Raw genomic sequence first — 26,673 nt, 5'->3', positions numbered from 1 at the left:
AACGCTACTAAAACGTTTTCCTCAGAATGTTGTTGTTTTGAAAAAAAAAAATTATGTATGAAACCTTTTGACCCATTTGAAAATGCTACGTGTTAGCGTGGGGCACAATCGTGTCCGTTTTGACAATATGCCTGATCCGTTTTGACAATATGCCTGATCCGTTTTTGACAAGGGGCGCTTTGACGAAACCTGTCGATTTTGGCGCTGCCAGTTTTGGCTTGTATCCTTGTAGTGGGTCGCAGTTGCCAAGCTGACTTGAACTGACTTCTGTTTTCTCATCATTTACCGGGGTATATATATTGTCAAGACTTGAGTGGCATAGTTTCCTGGTGTATTTTGACTTGAGAAGTACTCAGATATGTATGAAAGGTAATGCAGAAGAGTGGTCTTGACTTTAACAACTAGTTTGCAATTTACGCAAACGTGTACAAATCGCAAAATATTACAGCAAATCATTACAAGAATTATCTCCCTTAGGAGCTCGTTCATCCACGCTGACAACATGGCGGCTATCAACACACGAGCTATTACCCGAATTGGATGGATGTTGATGTTAACTGTGTGTTTCATCAGAGTACAAGGTGACGAAACGGTCGAGGAGGATGACCAGTACGCAGAATATATGGATTTGATGACAAGCTGCAAATTCCCAAAGTTTTCGAATGGATACCTTTTATCAGGGCCGTCGGCAAAACCGTTCTATGAAGTATGCAAAGACAGTCGTACGGACAGAGACCTATCACTGTTATGTCGAAATATGATCGATCTAACCCTGTATATGTGTAACCAAACTATCGTCAATCAAGACAAAAGGGACCAAATCGATAAGCAAATGACTGTTGAGTTCCTCAAGTATGACAAAGAGAAAGTACCTTTTTGTACAAGACGTGACGGAAACAAAAACGCTTCCGAACTCTTAAGTTCCTTCCTGCCGCCAGATGTCAAGTGTGAAGTGTCATGTAAAAAGGATACTTCAGAAAAGCTGTGTGAATTCATCTACGTTTCAATAATTGCTTATGGTAAGTAAAATAACACGATTTGAGTGGCACAAATTAGAACATATTAAATATTATCCTCTTATCCTGGTTTTTCCGAAGCTTAATAACAATTGTAGTTTTCTTGCTAATGTTTGAACAACTGTAAACCAAGTTCTAACCTATTAAAGGCAACTGAATCTAAAACCCAAGTATAAACAATGCGTTGCACAAAACACCTCGTTAGAGCGAGATTAAATAGTGAATCAGAAAGCTTATGAAGTTCAAAAACATATAATCTGACGATACTAAATAACAATTGACACGTTAATGCTCCTGGTCCCATGGGAACATATCCTCCCTCTCTTGTTTTTGCCATCCTTTAAGTGCGATGAGATTTACATTCGCCCTTAACATGTTGACTACCTACCACAAATATACTTGTGTTATCAAATGTAACAGAATTTGCTACTATGAGTTATCTCGTAGCTACATCGGAGGTATTTAAAACAAACTTCACATGTTGGCAAAATAGCCACCAGTAGCAATCGTCTCCTGGTGGTAACAAACTCTTTTCATCTGTCAATGTGGTGATTTTCGGCCCTGTGCCTACAGGTCAGGTCATGAATCAGTTGAAGTTATAGTCCGTTTACCTCAAAAGCGGACTGATGAATTGCAATCTAACCCAAAAACTAATAAACATATAATAATCAATGAAACACTGATAATAATCAAAACACCAGACCAACTTTTGCAGAAATATGTCGTAAAAATAAATAAGTTGTTTAACAAACTAGCATTCAAATATTGACACAGTTCACTGTTTGTTATGAAGGAGGAGTGCAGAGAAAGGGACTGCAAGGTGTGTGAGAAAGGATGGAGACGGCACAGGTCAATTAATCAATAACTTTGGGGGCACTTGTGCACGTGCTGCACATGTTCCTCTCTTTGCATTCCTTCCTCGTAACAAATAATGAAGGTATCCAGGTTGTTATTGCAGATAAATATAACATGATGCAACTTGCTACTTGAAAGTGATGACTAATATATCATGAACATAAACGTCCTGGAGTCATATCTAGTCATGACTTTCAGTTAGTGAAATGAATTTTCTAAGAATTAAACAGGTTTTCATGCACTGACAACTTCAAAGATTTGTTCTATCGTCAAGTGTTTCAAAGACCGAAACAGTAGTTCCAAAACGTTTGTCTTCGATTATGAGAAAATGTGATGGATTGCTTGGTCGTTTGGTTACCGCGACCAATCTTCTATTATTTCAATTTAATCGGAACACCACTAGTGCTTACTTGACTTTACCTGCCATTTTCAGGTGCTCAAATATTACAAATTATGAAGAAAATAAACGAAATTGGAATCCACACATTTACCGATGGCTAGGCAGTGCATGTACATTAGATTTACTAAAATAAGATATTGTTAGAAAGACAACCAATTCAAGTTGAATGTTGTACATGTATGATCAGGGGTTTTAAACTTTTTTAAAAGTCACTTTCCTCAGGGCAATTGACTTTAAGAAAGTAACTCATGCAGTTGATCCCTGGATCATATAGCTGGAATATTGCTGAGCGCAGCAAAAAACTAAACTCACTCACTCATCACAGTGCAGCACTGAAACATATACAGCTGATGGCAAGGTGCCTTGAGATTTAAGATAAGTGAGAACTGCATAGTATGGGAGAATCAAAGCCTTTATCATTATGTCTATAGAGAATATGTTTGACCCTTTTTCTATTCTTGGATCAAAGTGCCTGGCGGTGATTTTATTAGTAAAATACCCTATTCAAATATCTAAGGATTGATGCACCATCCAAAATCAATGCATTGAAGCTGTATCAAATATTTTTTTTCATGAGATGTATATTGTTCATACTTATCATGCTAATTGCATAAAGAAATTACTGTATGCACTTTGTATCATACCCTATATCGGCTATTGAATCACAATGCATCAGAGTATAATATCGAGATGGCTATTAATATAGATCATAAATCGGTAAATATCTGAGACGTACCTTTGAACAAAAATGACCAAAAAGTGTGAAAGAGATCAATATATTTCACAGCAGTTCTGCACTAGTGAGTGGTAACTCGTTCTGCATGGATTACTAACAAAAGAGCATTCTGAACTTAATTTAGAAAAAGCAGAACATGAATAAAAAGCTTACTTTGTGTAGTGAGTGAGAAAATAAAAACTTTTCTGTCACGATATGTACGGTATTATTGATAACACAAATTTCATATTGATAATCATTAATAATTTCTATACATATACGCAATTTTACACGTATATGGAAATGTATACAACTCAACATTTAGTAAACAATGTACAGTGTCTGTTGTATATCAGCTATGTAATGAATATGATTCTCTGAAACTGTGCAGAATTCTTACATTATGAAATGTAATATGTATATTTTTCCTTATCCTGACGCGTGCTCTTTTGCTTGTCTTCTTCTTCTTGCGAACATAGTGGAACACTTGTATCTCCCTAATTGAAGCTCCCTTCAATGTAAAATCACTAATTAGTACTCACCAAGAGTTGCTCCCCTTCCCGATTGCGCGGGAAAGACGGCGCCACCTCTTCCCACATGCTTCACTCTCTCCTTCTTCGCCCAGTGAGCAAGATGTGAGAGCGCCTGTCTCCCTACGGCACTATATCCTTTGATTATTTTTATTTAATTACCTCTACAAATCCCTTATAGAGGTTTACCTAGTATCCTTCAACATTATGTTTTGATAATTATTATTATTATTTACTGCTGTTTATGCACGGGACGCCGTGATTGTTCAGTAGTTTACGTTGATGAAAATCTTTACTGTTTGCAGGTTGCGTTTTTCTGCTGCTGATCTGCATTTAATATGCCCTAGCTGTACTGTATCATGTTCATTTATTTCACGTTGCAGTTGCTGTAATAAATTATCTAATTCTGGTTCTAACAAATATTTACTTTGCGTTTATAGACGCGCAGCAGATAGGTCACGTAAGCTATATCCAGGCATGGATATGCGTCTGAATCCCTCTCAAGTCAACTGCTGTCGGATGATCCCCTCCCGTCTGGTGTTCAGCTGGAGTTCTCTTGGAGGAGAGGCGTGGGATGCAGTCCACCGTCTCCAAGTAGCGACCTGCATCACCAGACATCCCGTCGTCGCAGTCTAGACTAAGAGGGCATCTACATTTCAGCGCAGAATCCGTACCCCCAGGGCAGCGTCTACCACCAAGGGGAAGCCAGCGCAGGCCACACGAACTTTCTCAGCCGAGATTGTTCCCGTCGCAGAACAGGGCCTGTATGATGAGCAGCCGCTCATCATTCCCGAGGTTCATCACAAGAGACGACTGGTATCAGCTACAGTGATGTCAGCGCAGATCCACAATCAGCCCGATGTATCAACGCTGATGACTGATGATCTTCCCATGGGTCCCGTCACCACCAACGCAGATAGGGCAGCGTCTACAACTTCGCAGACGATGTATAGACACCATCCTCTACCCAGAGAAAGCTACACACCCCTTAGATGACGACAACTCTATGGGGACGTCTGCGCAGACTACAAGAACTTTCTCTGCCGAGATTGTTCCGTTGACGGTACAGGGACTCTGCGATGATCAACCAATCATCTTCCCGAGATTCATCACAAGTAATGACCAGTCACCCGGTGACTTCAGCGCGAGATCTCCACGGTACCCGAGGTATCTACGATGACAACAGATAAGCGCCTGTGGACCGCGCCGCTATCAGCGCAGAAAGGGCAGCGCTACTACCACCGCAGACCTTCAAACCGGGGGACGTTATGCAGAAGATGATCAACGTTACGGCCTGGAGAAGAAGTCACAGCCCACAACGAGGTCCCGAGCCTTCGCGAAGGTTCCAACGCAGACGTCGTCTCTGAGGGACCCTTCATCAAGGTGACATCTGGCAGCAGATCTACACTACAGACCAGCCTTCGCGAAGGTCGACTCAACCATCCCCTGCAGCGGACACGGACGATCAGCATTTGCGATGGCGTTCGCGAAGGAGGAATCGCCATCCCTGGATACAGAATCGGACCACCAGCGTTCGCGAAGGACCAGTCGACATCCCCCAGATGCGGAATCAGCGTTCGCGAAGGCATTTTGGAAGAAGAAAGAATCAGACGACCAGCTTTCTGCGAAGGCGTTCGCGAAGGACCAGTTGCCATCCCCCAGATGCGGAATCAGCTTTCGCGAAGGGATTCGAGAAGGAGAATTCTTCCATCCCCGGATACAGAATCAGACGACCAGCGTTCGCGAAGGCGTTCGCAAAGGACCAGTCGCCACTCCCCAAGTACGGACTCAGATGAGCCTTCGCGAACAGAACGTTACTTATAGTCTACAAGTTACGCGAAGGACGGCGCTATCTTCAGAGACTGTCAACAGATGAAGAGCCTAATAAAGGATCTTCAGGCCGACTACCTACATCAAGGACATCAACGACACTTCACAGATCATCACGGGAATCACCATTTCCGTATATATTGCCAGATAGGCAATTCCGGACTACGAAACGATTATCTACATGCAAGGTGCCATACAGTCACACCAAGTTGACCACTACGCAGATCACTACGCAGATCGTCAAGGTTATACAACTAGGACATAAAGTAGCATCATCCTAGAAGGAAAAAATCTTCATCGGTACACAGACGGAAGATAGGTAATACAGTACAAGAGAGATACTCTTGTCAGAATTCATCACTAGCACGGACCATCAGACGGAATCCAGGACGGGATTCACATAGATTGATATATCTACATTAGAAGATTCATGGCCTTATAGAGATCTTCACCTTCGGACAGATCTGCAGACAATTTCAATGGCGGAATTGAACAGCAGCCTTGCTACAGCGAGAAAAATACATAATCGTCAATGATTCCCTGAGAAAAAATTTACAAGTTCAGCATTAATTCTACAATTACGACGCTTCATTGATGTATGCAGTCTACAATCTGACAACGTAAAAGTTTAATTGAGCCTATATATAAGGACGACGGCATTATCTTCAAGACTGAAGTAACAGTCACAGCAGCCAGGAAAATAACCTACCCAGCATTGATATTACGCGGTGAAATATTCACGCGTTTACCATTTAACCCTCGACACACGTGGTCACTCGTGTAACTTCGGAAAGTTACGGACAAGACCAACGATTGATCAAATATCAACGACGGCACTAGATTATACAAGGATCTTTTTCCTGCTACACTGGTGACATCACAGCGCGGCTAGCCTACAGAATCAAAATGCTTTGTTTTGATTGGACCACGAGGGACAACGCCCTGCGCAGAGGTCGGACGTAGTTCACAGTTCAAGACATGGGTTGCAAGTGACAACAACATGTCAGTGAGCGAGGAACGCCTCCATTACAGTCCAGTTAGACCATCATGATTTGGCTGCCTTCATGGGGTTAGAGACCTCCCCTGTCAAATTAAAGACGAGGGCACGGCAGCCGGGCGATTTTTACATCAAGTTTCAACGATGGCAGTCACAGAGTCGGCCAATCGTTTCATTTCCTTACAGACACGGTATGGGCGTCAAGATCGTAGGATATAGATACAAGTTCTTGTTTCTCAAGCACTACTCTCTCCGTTTTTACTACGAAGTGGCGGAATCTGTTGGGGTTTCGCACGTCAGCACAAGACATGAAATGCAAAGAGAATTATAATTACCCCCACTACTGGTCTTCACGAATGTACAACCGGACGATCCGGACAGATTATAACCCATATCAATATATGGTGAACTCCTTGCGAGGAGGGTTGCAGACGCACCTAATTAGCGGAGTCGCAGTACAAGACGCATCTCTATGGGGAAGCATCTCTCCTAGAGTGGGAGCACACCTTGACAACAATATGTCAGCTGGGATATGGACCATAGCAGAGACGATCTGCACTTCCACAGGCTGGAAATGAAAGCAGCAATAAACGCCATACTCCACCGGATCAGCTTTTTTATAAATGCTCATCTAACGGTACACACAGTCACCTCCACAGTGACGGTCTACATTCACAGAAGGATCAACAAAGTTGGCAAACCTTCTGGACCTCTGCTTTCAGTTGATAAGCATAACAGTCAAACTGACTGTCCATAGCAGAATACGCCACATTCCAAGAACCAAGAATGTGTTAGCAGTACACTATGGTGTCCAACGCAGCCACTCTCAACAGACTGGATGCTACATTCAGAGATCTTCAAACAGATAATATAAGAGATGGTTGAACCTTGAAGAGATCTCTTCCCCACAAGGTTCAACTGATAACACAGGGGCAACGGACATGCAAAGCATCTCCTGCCTAGGTCTAAAACACTTACGTGTTCTCCACCAGCTCTAATACCTAGGGTATTGCAGAAATCAGTCAGGCGAGAGACCCACAACTATTTGGGGCAGGCCTTTTGACCAGCGAGAATAGGAATTCCTATTCGCATACAAGACCTAGGACTGCTTCTACTGCAACTACCAGAGTGTACGAATCTACTAGTACATCCTCACACAAAATAAGCGCACGAAAACCCAGAAGCATTCCAACTTCACGTATGGATTGTATTAAAGCGTGTTTAAACAAGAGAGGTTACTCAGCCAGTGCGGCGAAAGCAGTCACGCTTGCTTTACGCAATGCTACACGCAACTTGTATCATGACAAGTGACACAGTTTTGAGATATACGCTGCTAAAAAGGGATTTACCCGAGAAATGCTACACATCCTCAAGAGGCAGACTACCTTTGTCACTTACTACAAACTAAACGTCTAAAAGGCTTGACACTGTCAACATATCTCGCAGCACTGAGTTCAGTGATAACTATGAGGACGGGTGCCAAGCTAACGAAAACACCAGAGTTACTGGCCTTGCTTCGTTCATTCCGATTGGAGGATCAGAAACAGAGGTTTCGCGCTCCAGCATGGGATCTAAATATAGTGTTCCAACACCTCACAAGTGAGGCTTATGAACCACTGGAATCAACATCGTTCGAATTTCTGACGCAGAAAACACTGTTCCTGCTATCCCTAGCAACGGCAGCCAGGATGTCAGAAATTCACGCTCTAGATTACGAGAGATCACGTTTCGATGACAATAAAAACACAGTGCATATGGGACTGAGATGGGACTTTATCACCAAGAATCAACTGCCAGGTCAACCAGACAGATTATTCCACGTCCCTGCACTTTCCTCGATCCTCATGATACGCTTGACCTATCATTATGCCCAGTGAGAGCACTCAAAGTTTATCTACAACGATCCAAAACGAGGCAATGAAAACTCAAGCGGTTATTCATCCCTCTTTCGACAGCGACTCGGACGGAAGTCTCTCGTACCACGATATCGATATGGATCAGAACTGTCAAACTTCAAGCCTACGAGGCTGCAGGACTCGACCCTCCAAGAGCATCTAATCCCCATGAAATTAGAGCACTGGCTTCGACACTCGCTCTACACGGAAATTCCTTGTTGAATACCATTATGGAGGGCTGCTTTTGGAAATCCGACATGGTGTTTGCTAACCACTATCTGAGAGATATCGCCACCGAGGACGTCTCAGGTATTCACCATTTCGGTCCCTTAGTCCTCGCACAGCAGTTGACAGTTCCTCGCAGATGATGAGACATAGTCTCACGAGATTATTTCTGTATATACTATATCAGTATTATCTAGCTTACAACTCTACTGAGTTTTTGCTATTTATGTATATCTTAAGCCTACATTAGTCTTAAGCCCAGTACTTGTGTTACATGTACATTTAGGTCGCTTCTCCACTTTGGAGTCGCCTTATTATTATTATGTTTTACAGATTAATTATAATATGCAGCAGAGAGGGTTCGGGTGATCCTGGCACAGTCAGGCTGGTAAGGCTAATCATCAGCTCAGGGCCCTCGCCCCCTCTACACGCAGCCCAGACAGCGAATGGGACTTCTCCCAGGAAACGCTGCCTAGTCGAACCCACCAAGAACTTTCCGGACAATATGAAGACTCCCCAACACTGCAGCCTTCTGCATTACCCAGAGTGTCAGAAGGGCTGTGCTCCCGGTGGAGAACCCGGGCACTCTCCTGATCTGCGCCAAGAGACCAGGAGGTACCAAACCTAGTGCACTGAGAACAATGGGGAGCCTGACGACAGTGTACTTGGGATGCAAGCGAGACATTTCAAAGGCGAGGTCCGCATACTTAGTATGCTTTTCCTGAATCTTGCCAATCACATTGGTGTCAAAAGGGACAGAAAATTCAATGATATATATACATTCATTGGCTTTATCAAAAAGGACAAGATCAGGTTTGTTGGCTGGAATTCTCCTCAGGCTGCATATGGGCCTATTCCAGAGTAGTTTGAAAGTATCATTTTCCATGACGCCCTGGACATGTTCAGGGTCGTACCATGGATGGACTTCGGAGTCAAAACCACAGGCATGTCGGAGACGGTAGTAAAAGCAACGAGCCATGCCATCATGTCGTTTAAGATATGCTGTTTGTGCCAAGGAAGGGCATCCACTGACAAGGTGTTGGACAGTCTCTGTGAATTCATTGCAAAGTCGACATTTCATGTTGATATTTTCTTTAAGAATCACATTTAGGCGATTACGAGTGGGAAGTGACTGGTCCTGAGCAGCAAAAAGGAAGCCCTCAGTTTCACATTTAAGACCAGCCGACTTCATCCAGGCGAAGGAGTCGGTGGGATTGCTATTCTGTTCCACACACTGCATGTACACGCGATGCAATGGCTTCTCAGAAAGCTTCTCCACAAAAGACTGACTCTGGGCAGACTTGGTGAAGGACTTCACCTGGTTTACTCCCATCGCTGTACCGTCCAGCAGTACATTGCCATCAGCAAAGTCAACCTCATATTTCAGATTCAGTCCAACAACCTTGGCACGCTTAAAATAGCTGTGGAATTCCTTGTTTTCATCATGAGTCTTGACATGCATCACCAGAGGATCATCCGATAAATAAATATGTTCAAAAGTACACAATAAAATTCTGTCATGAAGAGCCTCCACATTAATCAAACCCCGACCTACAGAATTGATTGGCATATATAAACGGTTAAGAGAGGAACGAGGGTGGTGGGCTCTGTTATCAGACATGATCCTCCTGGTCAGGCGGTCAAGACTCTGGATGTCTTGTTTCGTCCAGTCAACTACTCCAAAGGAATAGGAGAGGACAGGCACAGCAAAAGTATTGGTGGCTTTGACCTTGTTTCGAGCATTTAGCTCTGAGCTCCACATTTTCTTTAAGCGAGATTTGTACTCGGCTCGAAGTTTGTCTTGAATTTGGGCATTCTGGAACTTGTCTCGAACTTGCATTCCAAGATAGGTGTAGGCCTGATCTTCCACAAGATGCTCAATAACTCCTCCCCCTTGTAACTTGACGTTATTATTATTATTATTATTATTTGTTACAGATTAAAGATTGCATGCAGCAGAGAGGGTTCGGGTGATCCTGATTATTATTATTATTATTATTATTATTATTATTATCATATTATCTTAATATTGTAGTACCCCCATCTATGGCAGCTGGTACAACTTATGTATTATAGCAGCAGGAATTATCTTAATTACAGTGCCGTTATGAAGTTCCTGTAGGGGGTTACTACATATAAAAATCACTAATTAAAATCCAAAGTATCTGTTCCCACCTCCGCTTCCGTAGGATTCTACAAGCAAAAGAGCATGAGTCAGGATAAGGAAAAATATGTAATTTTCTGAATAAAATTGATATTTTATACTTATCCTGACTCATGAGGTAAGCCCTTCCATCCTCCCCACATGACACTTTGGATTTCCCTGTAAATTCAAGTGTCGGGCTTGTTAAACAGGAGAGAGTGAAGCATGTGGGAAGAGGTGGCGTCGTCTTTCCGCAATAATCGAAAGGGAGCAACTCTTGGTGAGTACTAATTAGTGATTTTACATTGAAGGGAGCTTCAATTAGGGAGATACAAGTGTTCCACTATGTTCGCAAGAAGAAGAAGACAAGCAAAAGAGCATGAGTCAGGATAAGTATAAAATATCAATTTTATTCAGAAAATTACATATTTGTAACATATGTTATATTTGGGATTACACTTTTTTAGTCAAGTACAATTTCTAGTACTTTTTGGGTTGAGTCCCATCCGGGATGCAAACCCACACCCTAAGAATCCAGCACCTAATCGCTAGCTCACAAAGTCAGCCGCCTAACCCGCTCAGCCACTGGGACTTTCCACAAAGTCCGCAGTCTAGACTACCAGTTGTCTGACTTGTTGAAGTCGCGGTGGCTGAGAGGCTTATGCGGCTGACTTTGTTGGCGATTACGTTTCATATACCAAACACCTTGTACCCCAACATGTACCTTACCATGGTAAGAGTGTATCATTTCACCCCTAATGTGATCACTTCAGTGCTCATAGGCTACCGACTTTTTTTATGAAACCAAAAGCAATTTTCAATTTCCATTCCCTTGTTTAGGAATTCAAATCGATCTTTTTGAATATTTCATCCTTTGACATGAGTAAAAGTGTTTAAGAAATCACACAAAACAAGTACGGTAATTTTCATGTGGACACAGAAATCCTTGCATGTGGAAATTTGTATTGAAACTTATGTCATTGGAATCACAGATTATCAACGAACACTATCAGATATTTTTTGACAATTTCTGCCAACTTCCATGTGTGACATAGTGGCGAAAACATGAAAAGTGGAGAAATTGGTGGCCAGGTCATTTGTGTGCATTCCATTGAGGTAACTATGCATGGCTTGTTTATCAATATCTAGGAAGAGAAAGAAGTTGCAGTAAAATATATGATTGTACGAGGATTGTAAAGATAAAGAATCTGATGATCCATGTGCTCAGGATAACTTGCATGAAATGGTTTGTTCAACCATAAAAATTATACATTATCATGGTTTGAGACATTATTTAAATCTGTGTGAATGCGTAAAAAATCTAAACATCTTCCTGATGATCTAATGGTAGTAATGCTGTATTATAGGTCAAGAGAGGGTGAGTTTAGTTTTACACCGCACTTAGCAATATTCCAGCTATATGGCGGCGGTCTGTAAATAATCTAGCCAGACCAGACAATCCAGTGATCAACTGCATGAGCATCGATCTATGCAATTGGGAACCGATGGCGTGTGTCAACCAAGTCAGCGAGCCTGACCACCCGATCCCGTTAGTCGCCTCTTACGACAAGCATGGGTTACTGAAGATTAATTCTAACCCAGATCTTCATGGGTCTGAGGGTCAAGAGATGAGATAGAGTACCCAAGATGGCATCTCACCCAACAGTGCCTCAAGAATTAGACAAAAAGTATTTATTGCTTAAGATGAAAGTGTGTTTGATCATAAAGGGTTGTTTGATTGACAAAAGAAAAGGAAATCAAAACAGGCTTTTCATCGGAAAGGAGGTCCTATTAAATTACATTTGTGACGTCATTCCATTGTCTGCTCGTTCCATTACCTTTCAGGAATGGAGCGATGTGTACCGCTTTCAAATTTAAGTCTTCATTTTGTCATTTTGACATTTAATTTTGATAATAGAAATATTCCCAATACTTTGAATGTAATTTAAGTAGGGTAATATCGTCGTATCTCTCCATTCCTTAAAAAGAATGTGCCTCAGCCCCTCCGGGGCCTCTGCTCAATTATTTTTAAGGAATGGAGAGTTACTTCGGACATTACCCTCTACATACTCCCATGACTTGAGGTTACAGTTTGGGGTGACCTGCACTAAACTACTACTATCTAACATCCACTTGTTGTTGATACATCATCTTTCAGCAACATTCCTCTTAAGTCAGATGCAGATTTTGCAGTATCCTATACACCACTCAGATTTGAACAAGACTAGTAAAAGCCAAGGACTAGAGACAAAACTCTTTTCTTTCAGTATTTATTCATTTCAGTCAGAGACAAAACTTCATGACAGATTCTGTTTTCTTAAAAGTTTTAACATTGAATGTTATTCTTTGTCTTCAAATATAAGTATGGGAAAATGGTTAATAGTAATAATAATAGTAATAATGCATTTATGAAGCATCTGCTTTCCAGCTTACAGCGTTTGCTCGTCACGCCAAAGATCAGGGCTCGATTCCCCACATGGGTACAATGTCTGAAGCCCATTTCTTGTGCCCCCCTGTGATATTGAGGGAATATTGCTAAAAGCGGCTTAAGACTAAACTCACTCATGATTTTGATGATGCACTGTTTTGTTTTAGCATATAATGTCTTGTACTCTTGTTTCTGTCCATAATCATGATAATGGGCTACATAATCACTGATCATGGCGTTAGTAGAATCAGTCTTATTTTCCATGTAGATTGAATAAATGCCAATCCGTAACCGCGACTACAATGAAGGCTTGTTACCATGACTGTACCATGACGACAAAGTACAATGGCAACACACAGCATGTATTGTAGTGCTGGCTATCAGTTCAGACTATAGACATTGATAATCAATAATCATTGACATGATTTAATGTAGAAGATGCAGTGATACAGTACAACCAGAAATTATTGAGAATTTAAAGATTGTAATTTTTTTATTTTTCCTTATCCTGACTCATGCTTAATTGCTTGTCTTCTTCTTCTTGCGAACTATAGTGGAACACTTGAATCCCCTTTTGAAGGTCCCTTCAAACAAGTGGACGTAAAATCACTCACCCCAGTAGTCTCCCTTTTCCCCATCTTTGGCGCCAAAAGTTGGTCACATGATCAGCCATGCTTGTCACTCTCTCCTCCTTCGCCCTATTGGACGGTTGTGAGAGCGCCTGGGTCCCCTATACGGCATATATCCTTTGAATTTAGGCTTTTATACTAAATTAAGCTGTATAAGGGCTTTAGCAAGGATTTACCAGCAATATGGTTTGAAATTTATTCTAAATTTGTCCGTTTTTTCACATTGTTGACAACATGTTTCAACTTGTTAACATTTCATGAAGACTTGCATTTCTTGCAGGTTTAGGTTGTCAGCTGCTGATCCGCATTCTTTATGTCCTAACTGCACTCCTATATGTTCTTCCAGCTTTCGCTGTAAACTTTGTCAACATTTATCCTCAAATTGAAGTTTCTAATTATTTATATTCTGTTCATAGACGTGCCAAGGACAGGTTGAGGCGACAATTACAAGTCATGTCTCAACAGGGTGAATGCGTAAATAACCGTGGGTTGTTGTCTGTCGAGGTACATCATTCCAGTGAGCTGCCGGTGGCGTCTTCAGAGCAGAGGAATGAGGTTTCCGGGCCCTAGGGAGAGATCGTCATCGGTTCAACAACCCTCGTCGCAGTCCAAGAAGACCTGGACATCGTCTGCTGTGAAGACTAAGCCGTCTTCGGTCAAGTCGTCTGTGGGGGCAAAGAAGACGTCGAGGTCCCTCGCTGCAGATATCAACCCATTGGACGAAGCAGACGTTTACGATGAGCCGCCGATCCTCATCCCTGAAGTACCGGTGAGGAAGAAGACGAGATCTTCTTCTACACTGACGTCAGCAACTATATCAACGCAATCAGACGTCCTATCTACGCAGACTGCAGATACCAGGGAGGACAGGCAGTCCTTAGATGACACCTCAGCACTGTCAGATGCGGCGTCATCTGTACACCACCACCAGTTATCAGCGCAGACCTTCAATCCGGGCATCTTTATGCAGCAGTTTACCCAGCAGATGATGGACCTGATGGAACGAAGGTTTGCACAGGAGAAGGCTGCAGAGAAGCAGACGAATCTGCAAGGAGGACAAGCATCGTCTACACCTCATCGGGATGAAGGAAGCAACCTGTGTGAAGGGAACGTTGATGAAGAAGACAGCACTCGTGACAGCAACACTTGTGACGGCACTCGCGAATGCATTCGCGGAAGAACCACTCGTGAAGACACTCATGGAGACAACAGTCCAGAAGACAGCATCTGCGAAGGCATTCGCGAAGGAAGGAACAATTATGAAGAGGCTCCTGCAATAGACGAGGAACATTCGCGAAGGCATCCCAGATCATCCTCATCCTCAGACTCTGCGGGAACGTCCCGTAGAAGAGAGAATACACCTTCACGAAGGCATACAGCTCACAGAGACAGATCACATTCGCGCAGGTCTTCAGGAAGGTCTTCATGGTGGTTGCCACGCAGATGCAGATCACCTTCCACATCTCCAGGAAGGCACTCATGAGTGCCTTCGCGCAGGCATACACATAGATCTCCACCTTAAGATCAGGACCAACGGCAACGATCTTCAGAACAAGACACATCTAAACCTGAAGATGATGGGGGAATTATTTTCTCCGACACAGAGATTAAATCCTGGATGGCTAATGGTTTAGAGCTTGCATCACCATCTAAAGAGAATAATGAAGCATACACGTACATGATGTCTAACGACGATTTTGACACGCTGACGCTACCACCCATAGACCCTGTATTGGACGTCCCAGACAACCTCAGTTCAGCCTTCAAGAAGGCAACAAAGTATCAAAGTCAAAGCATTCCACCTTTTTCACTACACGACATGGAACCATTCATGATGAATGGAACTCATCAATGACGCTCGCATCAGGACTTATAAAGTGGAGGACAAGAAGCTAGCGCAACTAGACACAACCACTAGACGTACCTTCTTTGGTTAAGCCAGATCAAGAGCCATCAACGAAACCCTAATTGCGAAGTTTGCAAACTCAACATCTGAAGAAGATCGAATGATCTACTCAGCCTTACTGACCCAAAGGAAAGACCAACAGTTCATGTCCGGACATTTAGCGTCTACATCGGCGGGATTAACGCTGCTAAAAAGACAAGGTCTACTATCATCTTGTAAATGGAGTGAGAAGTTCACCAAACTGTTATTCAGAGCTCCATGGGCAGCAACGAATATATTCGCAGGGGAGATGGGGGACGTGGCAAAAGAAGTTACGAAGGAGTCCAGAGAAGTGATGATGATCAAGTCCATCGATACACTGGCCAGCGTTATCAGACAGACATCGCAGCGCTACTCTGGCAAATCTAAATTTGCAGGAATTCAGAGAGCTAGAGACAAGAAATATGGCACTTCCAAGGGATATAAGGATTCTTTTCGTCGAGAGGATACAAGATAGAACTACAAGCAGTTCCACCTTTAACAAGCACTCCTCAGTTGTACAACTATGCTCCCGATCAGAAGGAGAAATTACTCGATGCCATTACAACTCTACTCGACAAGAAGGCAGTCGAAGAAATAAACATCGTCACACCCAGTTTTTACTCCCCAATTTTTCTAGTTCCAAAGAAAAATTCCAAGGAAAAGTTCCGACTGATTTACAACATGAAGAAATTCAACCAGGATTATCTAAGAAGGCTCGCAAGATTCAAAATGGTACATCTTCCACAACTCAGACTGATCATCAGTTCGTCAGATTATCTAGCCAGCATAGATCTACAGGATGGCGTATCTTCACATCCCAATACATCAGGACTCAAAGAGATACCTCCGATTCCTATTCAACGGACGTCACTACCAGTGGAAGGTACTAAGGTATTACAGAAAATCAAGGTGACGAACAAGTTACAACTGATTTTGGTTGTGCCTTGTTGGCCAGCGAGAGAGTGGTTCCCCAACCTCATACAAGATATAGGAAATCCAATCCTACAACTTCCAAAGTGGCCAAATCTACTGATTCATCCACACACCAAACAAGTACACAGAAACCCAACAATGTTTCAGCTATACACATGGAGCGTATCACGACTTGATTGAAGAAAAGAGGATATTCCACCAATGCGGCCAAAGCAGTAACTTTAGCCTTACGTAGATCAACCCGTACCTTGTATGATGATGACAAGTGGCAAAGTTTTGAGAAATATGCACGGAATAAAGGCTTCACTGCGATGGAAGCAACACATCCTCAAGTGGCGGAATATCTTTGTCATCTCAGACAGACAAAACGATTAAAGGGATCTACACTCTCTACATACCTAGCAGCTTTGAGCACAGTTATCACGATGAAAACAGGTATAAAACTGACCAAAGTACCAGAGATACTGGCACTACTACGCTCATTCAAGTTGGAAGACCAACAAAGGAAATTCAAGGAGCCCGCTTGGGATCTCAATTTGGTTTTACAGCATCTTAACAGTGAAGATTATGAACCACTAGAAAGGACATCATATGAGAAATTAACTCATAAAACCCTGTTCCTCGTAGCCCTAGCAACAGTGGCAAGGATGTCAGAAATTCATGCTCTAGACTTCGGAATAACAAGATTTGACGCGCATCGTGACACAGTGCATCTGGGACTAAGATGGGATTTTATAGCAAAGAATCTACTGCCCGGTCAACCAGACAGACAATTCCATATCCCAGCACTTTCGTCGATATTAGGACCACAGGATACTCAAGATCGATCCTTATGTCCAGTCAGAGCATTGAAAATATATCTACAAAGGTCTAAATTGAGGAGACGAAAATTCAAGAGCCTTTTCATCCCTCTATCCACGGAGACACCAACAGAAGTCTCACGTACGACTATATCAATATGGATGAGAGCCGTCTTATTTAAAGCCTATAAAGCAGCAGGACTTGATCCTCCACGAGCCTCCAATCCTCATGAAGTCAGAGCACTGGCATCCACACTAGCTCTGCATGGAAACTGCTCTATCTCAACAATAATGGAGGGCTCCTTTTGGAGATTGGAGACAGTGTTTGCCAACCACTACCTCAGAGACATGGCTACAGAGGACGTCTCCGGCATCCACCAGTTTGGGCCCCTTGTTGTAGCACAACAATTGACAGTACCTCAAAGACGCTGAGATAAATCTCACCCCTTTGTCACGTGACTTGTGAAAGCCAACACTCAACAGAGTTACGGTTTTAAAGTCCATGCGCATGTCTAGGACAGGCTAGCATGAGTGATGGACCCTGTACTTGTAAGGACTTACTTGTACACGATGTAGGGTCGCTTCTCCACTTGATGCAAGCATCAAGAGATGGAGTTGCATAAATCCACACAGAATGTCAGGAGAAGATATTCCAGGATAAATCTGACAAGTTGTGGTCCCCCTACTCATCAGAAGAAGCTGGAAGAAAGGACAAATACCATTAGAAGTTCCCAAGGGGGTATAAGGACGTAAATCAGCAGAGAATCCAGAGTGGCTTGACCCACCACCGATTCCGTCTGATTCTGCAAGCAATTAAGCATGAGTCAGGATAAGGAAAAATATGTAATTTTCTGATTAAAATTGATATTTTATACTTATCCTGACTCATGAGGTTAGCCCTCCCAACCTCCCCTCATGGCACTCTGGATTTCCCTGCAAATCCAAGTGTTGGGCTCGAATATACGGAGAGAGTTGACAAGCATGGCTGATCATGTGACCAACTTTTGGCGCCAAAGATGGGGTAAAGGGAGACTAATGGGGTGAGTGATTTTACGTCCACTTTTTTGAAGGGAGCTTCAAAGGGGGATTCAAGTGTTCCACTATAGTTCGCAAGAAGAAGACAAGCAATTAAGCATGAGTCAGGATAAGTATAAAATATCAATTTTAATCAGAAATTTACATATTTTTTTCACTCATTACTCACGTATTAAATGTGAATATTAGCAGAACATAACTCCACATTCAAAGTCAGGTGAACAGTTAGTATTTTGTCAAGTCACCATGGGCAGAAATGCAGGCTTCAATGCTGCGGGGCATACTACTGATCAAAGAAGTTAGAAAGTCGTGGTCCATGCTGTCCCAATATCGGACCACCTCTTCCTTCATTTCAGCAATATTTGTCAGATTTTTCTTATTGACACTCTCCTTCATAAGTCCCCAAACATTTTCTATTGGATTTAGGTCAGGGCTATAGCTTGGCCAATCTAATAATGTCATATTTTGGGTCCGAAACCAGGCCTGAATGCTTTGAACAATGTTTTGGGTCGTTGTCCTGCTGGAAAATCCAAAAAGTTCCATAGAACACGTGAGCAGATGGAAGTAAATGTCCCTCGAGAATATCTGTGTACCACTCACTGTTCATATTCCCTTCAAATACACAGAGGAGTGTTGCCCCTAACACAGATATGCCACCCCACACGTTAAATTTCAAACTGTACTTTGGGTGCTGATACAAAGGTTTTCAATTTGTTTGGTCCAGAATTTCAGTGTATTAGGAAACAGCCACACAGAACTTTCATCTGAGAAAATCACATTGTCCCAGTTAAAATTTCTATACTGTAAGCACCAGTTCAACCTTCGCTCCTTTTGTTCAGGTTTCATGATCGGTGAAGGAATTCCTCGACTTTTCTGCCAATCCATTGCATGCAGCCCAGTTCTAATTGTCTCCTTACAGACTGCCACAGTTCCTCTATCAATCATATCCAGCCTTAAGTTTTCTAAACTCCTTCGTTTGTTTTTAGAAACAAGAATACCAAGCCGCCTCCTGTCACCGACAGTCAGTTTTCTGGGCCTACCTGCACCTCCCTGGTGCTCAATGCCATATCCATTTGCACTATTTGCATTCAAAACACGATAAACAGTGAACAAAGGGATGCCTGTTCTACTTGAAATCACTTTAGCTGATCTGATGTCCTTGTTATAATAGTCCCAAATGAACTTCCTCTTCTCTAAATCATCCATACTGAGGATCACTGAAAATGTTGTCTGCTAGCAAGTAAACAAAGGGGGATAACTCTTCACAAACTAATGAAAAAGGATTAACAGAGTTGTCTCTCTTGAATGAAACCTTGCACTTGATAGCTGGTGAAGGTTGTTTATACTAGAAATTGAATTAAACATATTCCTAAAATTCTCAATAATTTCTGGTCATACTATTCTTGCAATGGTATGTGTTCCTTTTGTATTCATCATGATCCTCCAAATGTTTGTTTCATTTGTTTTATTCTTTCAGAAACAATTCTTGCTACTGAACAAAGAGGTGGCATTGTACCAAATGATGATGCCAGAACTAATGCAGGAACTGGAACTACTGGTGGTTCCAGATCAAAAAATGCAACCATATCTAATGGTGGTACTGGTGTACCTAATGGTGGTACTGGTGTACCTAATGGTGGTACTGGTGTACCTAATGGTGGTACTGGTAGACTTAATGGTGGTACTGGTGGACTTAATGGTGGTACTGGTGTACCTAATGGTGGTACTGGTGTACTTAATGGTGGTACTGGTGGACCTAATGGTGGTACTGGTGGACTAATGGTGGTACTGGTGTACCTAATGGTGGTACTGGTGTACCTAATGGTGGTACTGGTGTACCTAATGGTGGTACTGGTGTACCTAATGGTGTACCTAATGGTGGTACTGGTGTACTTAATGGTGGTACTGGTGTACCTAATGGTGGTACTGGTGTACCTAATGGTGGTACTGGTGTACCTAATGGTGGTACTGGTGTACCTAATGGTGGTACTGGTGTACCTAATGGTGGTACTGGTGTACCCTAATGGTGGTACTGGTGTACCTAATGGTGGTACTGGTGTACCTAATGGTGGTACTGGTGTACCTAATGGTGGTACTGGTGTACCTAATGGTGGGTGGTACTGGTGGACCTAATGGTGGTACTGGTGTACCTAATGGTGGTACTGGTGTACCTAATGGTGGTACTGGTGTACCTAATGGTGGTACTGGTGTACCTAATGGTGGTACTGGTGTACCTAATGGTGGTACTGGTGTACCTAATGGTGGTACTGGTGTACCTAATGGTGGTACTGGTGTACCTAATGGTGGTACTGGTGTACCTAATGGTGGTACTGGTGTACCTAATGGTGGTACTGGTGTACCTAATGGTGGTACTGGTGGACCTAATGGTGGTACTGGTGTACCTAATGGTGGTGGTACTGGTGGACCTAATGGTGGTACTGGTGTACCTAATGGTGGTACTGGTGTACCTAATGGTGGTACTGGTGTACCTAATGGTGGTACTGGTGGACCTAATGGTGGTAATGGTGTACCCTAATGGTGGTACTGGTGGACTTAATGGTGGTACTGGTGGACTTAATGGTGGACTTAATGGTGGTAATGTTAGACCTACTGGTGGACCTAATCGTGGTAATGGTGGTTCTGACTCTACTGATGGTACTAGAATTAGTGAGAGTGGGCCGACTAGTCGATCGGAAGATGCGCAGAAAAATAAAAATGTTACAGCTGATAAAAGAGTGGATCATACCAATGAAGGTGACAATCCAGGAGTAACTGTAAATGCTGTACCGAAAGCTGACAATGGTTCTGCTAAAACACTGCCATCTTTGACGAATAATAACAAAAATGGTGTCAGTGGCCAAAAGAAAGAGGGTGTGGACCTGACCTTGATGGTTGGCACTGGGAGCAAAACCGCCCCTACAACAGGAACTTCGAACATCAATACTGAAACCACAACTACAGTGAAAACGGACAGAATACCAAACACTAAGGGCCATGTTGTTGTCGGTGAAACAGTCACCAAAAAGGAGGACGGCGATTTTCGGGTACCTGGGGACGGCCAGACAGGGCAGCCTGTTGTCCATGCTGATACTGGGAAGTCACTGATAAAGAAACTTGAAAAGGAGTACGATGCTCCTTCATCTGGTAACTTCATGGCTTACTTCCTGACAGCTGTGGTTCTGTGTATTGCTGGCTATGTGGTATTCCACAATAAACAAAAGGTAATAGTGCTGTTATGTTGGTAGGCATAGTTACCATAGTTAAACACGTTGCCATGGTTACAGACTGCTTCGATTGCAATTTCATTTATGTACTCTAGACTAAACAGTAGTAATACATTTTTTACAGATAAGTCTGCTTGTATAAAACCTGTGTCCATGAATTTGTCTAGATCGCTTGGATGATATTTTGCCGAAGAAGAACAAGTTCTTCCATTTGACAGTTTCAAATTCTTGTTGTTCCAAGAATTGATATCAAATTATCGTTAGGATTATTGGTGTCTTAAGGTTAATATGATGTGTATTCTTTGTAAAATTGCCATAATCAGGGGTGGAAACAACTTTAAAATTGCTAGTGTACTCCGGCACAGTGGCACATGTAAAGTCACTTGCCCTGAGAATTTTTCCACTTTACCGACCATTTTCTTGCTGATTGTTTAGATAAACAACATAATTAACATTGGAAAGTCAACTGGACACCGGTAAAGTGTGATATACAAATTTGTTTGCCGGACAGAAAAAAAAACTGGACTCGGACGTCGGGCAATGGGTTATTTCCATCCCTGCGTAATGCAGTGTTTTTTCACATTTAAAACTGCATGATGATTATTTCAACAATGATAACTTCACGTACAATATTTATCTCTGGACACTTTAAAAACCTGTAGACAACAGCACAAAATCAGTGACATTGTTCAGCACGATGGAACACAATCATTTTCATGCAGTCAGGGAACAGCAGTAACCATGGTAACAGTGGACCCAGCCTATTGTAATGTTTGGTTTATGGAAATAAAAACTCTGGGTTAGCTGATCAAACTGCCATCAAAACACTTGCAATATGTTATGACTTGTGTTATCAGGTTATACATTCCTGGACTCAGGATTCTAATAGGATTGCTTGGTGTAGGAATAAGAGACATTTACCACTTGACTATTGGAGATCCGGGTTAGAATTGTTCTTCAGTAACCCATGCTTGTCGTAACAGACAATTAGCGGAATCGGGTGGTCAAGCTACAGGGTGGTACATGTCATTGTATCCCTATTGAGTAGATCGATGCTCGTGCTGTTGATCATTGGATTATCTGGTCCAGACTCGATTATTTACAGACAGCTGGAATATAATAATAATAATGTGTCCATTAGCGCCAAATTTACAGACAATCAAGGCCATTATTACCCGCCATATAGCTGGAATATTGTTGAGTAGCCGTTGTGGGGCAGGCATAGAAAAAACTAAACGGTCACCCATCAAGGACTCTCTCTTTCAATGAAATTAAGATATCGGGATTGATTCATGAAAGTCAAATGTTCAAATGCATATTTTTATTCTATTTTTCGATTGAAATGGTGATGTTTGCTTGACAGATAATTGCTTTCATCATCGAGGGTCGCAGCGGTCGAGGGAGGCGGCGGACCAATGGTGGCGCTGAGTACAAGAAACTACAGAGCAACGTTGAAGAGGTGATGCCGTCACTCGACAAGTCCACCTCGGCTAAGAACTTCATATACTGATTTCTCATTTCATCATTTGCACTGTTGGATACCAAGAAACAAGTTTTCACCGGACAGACTGTATATAGATTGTTTTGATACAAAATAGTAGGAAATATTTTCATGGTTTTGTTTCTGAAAAAGCATAGGATTTAATGGGCACCAACTTGTTCTCCGTATTGTTTCATGCGTTGTTATTGATTCACCAACTTCTAATAAGTTCTAGAATGCCTATCAAATGATTTTTTTAAATGTTCTGTCCAAGTTCATATTTTCTTTATCATGTTTATCATTGTATTACAATGTATTTTGGAAATAATACTTGCGTCTAGTGAGGAAAAGAGTTCTATTTATAGTGAAGGCTGAGAACTTTTAGCATGTTTCTGCTAAAAATTCAAACCTGAAATGTATTTGTTCATTCCATTTACTGACATCAGATGTGTTATGGTGAATGTTGATGATTTATATAACTGTAGTCAGCATTTGTCACATTTGGTTTGGATTCTAGTTTCTTAATTAGACTATTTAGGACAAGAACTTGTCAGAAAGCTGTTACCATGGTTACATGACAAAGCCAGTAATGGTTATTCATCTTTGAGACACTAACTGCGTAAGGAACCGACCATGCTGATAGTAGTTCTATAGCCTTGTCCAAACTGGTCAATAGATCATGAAAGATAATGTGTCATTTGACAAGTAGAAGAATTCAAAAATGTTTAAAGAGACACAATCTGACAAAAAACGTTAACAAAAAACGTTAATTCCACTAACTTGAAGCAACCACTTTTTCATCTTCTAAACAATCTTAACCAAAAGAATTTTTAGATCTGTTATCAAACTTGCTCCTCATTATGGAGAATGCTACCAATATTAAGGACTTGCGACTATACATGTTTAAATATGTGAAGTTTCAGTTGATAATATTGCTAATTTTATAATGTACTATATCTTTCTTGACCCTATTTTTGCAATCAGTCTCCGCTAGTATTAACACACCATCGTCAATGCATGTTCAGCTTACTGGAAGTGAGTGTTACATCAGTATCACAGATCTGTAGTTATGTCATGGGTCCATCATAGTGTGGTCCCACTGTAGCTGCCCAGACTATGGGTCTTCCGTATCTTGCCTTGATATAGCTGGAATATACATACAGACAGCATAACACCAAACTCGCGTTCATTCCCCTCCCAACTTCTACACTGACAATCATGACAGAAGTGTCTCTTTCTTAATGATAATGATGTTTGATTTCACATAAAGCTTGTGATGTTTGTCATGAGACAAACTATTTTCCACATCACACATTTGAAATGAAGTAAATGGAGGTGGTGAGACAGACCTTTGTCGCTAATATCATCATTGGATTAAAGAACATCGCAAAAAGTACTCCTCTCATACAAGGACTTCTACCTCTTGATCAAAGGGAGACCACTATGACATGATTGCATTCAGTTAGAATGACAATGTCAGTGAAAGACATACTGATATTAGTTGTGCTATGCAAGGAATTATAGGCATAATGTCACACCACATTTTCCTAAAAAAATAATGCACTTCTCTCAATAATATTAACTATCAGCCCTCAGGGAAGCTCCCATATAATTTATTAAAACCAAATTATGTATTTATATTACAATATTAAATTAAAAAAGTTCGAACGAATAAATGCAATGTTGCATTAAATATATTCTAGCGCCCCCTACTGGCTGAACATTATTTCAAGTGAAATCCATCGCGTGTGACAGTTTTCGATGTACGGAGCAATTGTTTACATTCCATACATGGCAAGTGTTCTCTGTTTTTCTGTCCATCTCAAAGTTTCAATTATCGATTTCAGGCAAGTCGTAAGGGATAATAAGTCTTTTAATGCATCAATAGGATGCTAAAGTGAGTGCATATTCCCCAATATGTACAATATGGTCCAAAATATTGTCGAAAATGTGTGACATTGTGCCTTTAAGTATAGGTTGATACTCCTATCATGTGTTGTTGCGTGAATGTCTGTTGCGCCATCATCTTCTAGGTAAAGACCTCCTGTTTCTTGTGTATTTTCAGTCAGTGTGACTTGAGGATGAAAAATGATGGCACCCACTCCTAACAACTGCATCCCAGGAGAGGTGTCGTGGCAGGTTTTGGGGTATTTGGTTTCCATGGTTACCAGCATCATGTTCATCGGTTATGGACATGATCCTGCATTGGTCATAGCCTTTAGTGTTTAAACATCTCCCACCTATATTTCACAACCACTAACTACTTAAAATCTTAGTTTAGTTTCAGATTTGGATATGTTGAATAATTTAGAAATATAAGTCTTGATTTAGAAAATGATGTCGGTATCTTATAACGTCCTGCAAGTTTTGAAAATTAAAGTTCTTCATTCTCAGGTGAATCGTGTAGGTGATGGACCATGTTTCTTTAGGCATCGATTGTGTTTATTTTGTTGAAAAAAGTAGATGTGACTCTGAATATTGGTTTCTGATTCCAGGGTAGTTTATTTTTTCCTAAATGTAAGACTTCTGTCACCATGATATTTTTCACAACCAAATGACAATTGTTTTCAGATTATATTTTTTATACAGCTTTGATGGTAAATATTTGAGATGTGTTATGATTTTCTTAGATGATGTTTAGGTTTTCATGTGGTTCTGGGACAGATTAGTATTGGTAGATCATGTAGATTCTCCCAAGTGCCTGTGATATTTTGTGGAAAATTTTTGAAATTCGATTTCATAACTCACTACAGTATTACAACAATTACAACCAAAATGTCAGCCTTTCCAAGTTTGTCTTAGTTAACATCTTGCTGGCCATGCTGACATATTGTGTTGGTTTTATAATATTGATAAACAGGATTTGTCTGATCTTTAGGATTTGTTTTCAGTGTCAGAAGTATACTGAACAACATTAGAAACACACCACACTAAATTGCACCGACGATGCTCAGATATTATGGGTACATTTCAGTCTGACGGGGATATTTCGTATTATATGGGTGGTGCGTTTCTAATGTTGCTCAGTATATATTGGCTGAAAGACTGACAGTTTCATATTGATCATAGGCACTTAGCATGCTTAGTGTATTGTGACACATACTTGCTTCATACCTTGTCCATGACCAGGGCTCATTGTCTGGATGATTGTGCACTCACCATGTATATATATCAGAACTAATATGCTTATTATACCCTCACAATGACATAATAGCACTTATTTTTTTAATGAACACAATGAACTAATTTACCTGGACATTCCATTACCCACGACCTTGATTATATAAAATCATTTAAACGGTAAATACTTGTATGTTGAACAGAGTATTATGCCTTCTTTTCTTTGCTTTCGTTTCATTTATAGGAGATCATAACACTCATGTAATAATAACCAGATTTCCATTTTCTCCAAGCTGGCCAAGAAAGTGATTATGAATCTACTACATTGCACATTGCACTTCACATCGCCTCAACGTGGAAGGGGAGTTGTTTAAAAGTTTGATGTTGGATATATACCTTAATTCAACAATACTCAAGGAAGGTGTTTGAAATGGCTTCATCCTTTCTGTGTTTTGTTACATTTATGATGCCAAGATATTTAAAATAGTAAA

The 26,673-nt window shown here is 41.5% G+C and overlaps 1 protein-coding gene across 3 annotated transcripts; it reads left to right on the top strand.

Annotated features, from left to right (window-relative positions):
* The first annotated feature begins 211 nt into the window (after positions 1-211).
* Positions 212-26,346, top strand: LOC124279573 (trans-Golgi network integral membrane protein TGN38-like). 3 transcript variants are annotated; one of them, XM_046715413.1, is made up of 6 exons: positions 212-1,019; positions 19,836-19,863; positions 20,702-20,874; positions 20,993-21,579; positions 22,946-23,041; positions 25,128-26,346. In XM_046715413.1, the coding sequence occupies exons 1-6, from the start codon at positions 503-505 to the stop codon at positions 25,134-25,136; spliced, it is 1,410 nt and encodes a 469-aa protein (XP_046571369.1). In that variant the 5' UTR covers positions 212-502; the 3' UTR covers positions 25,137-26,346. The 3 variants fall into 3 exon arrangements, with proteins under 3 accessions (XP_046571369.1, XP_046571370.1, XP_046571368.1); XM_046715414.1 differs by lacking the exon at positions 25,128-26,346 and having other exon boundaries at positions 20,702-20,745; positions 22,946-23,762; XM_046715412.1 differs by lacking the exon at positions 25,128-26,346 and having other exon boundaries at positions 22,946-23,762.
* Positions 26,347-26,673: the final 327 nt, after the last annotated feature.

Source organism: Haliotis rubra, unplaced genomic scaffold (genome assembly GCF_003918875.1).
Source record: "Haliotis rubra isolate DU_JTF1 unplaced genomic scaffold, ASM391887v1 Scf252, whole genome shotgun sequence".
In the NCBI taxonomy this organism is placed as follows: Eukaryota; Metazoa; Mollusca; class Gastropoda; order Lepetellida; family Haliotidae; genus Haliotis; species Haliotis rubra.
The sequence above is the reverse complement of the archived record's forward strand: the minus strand, read 5'-3'. Positions and strand labels throughout refer to the sequence as shown.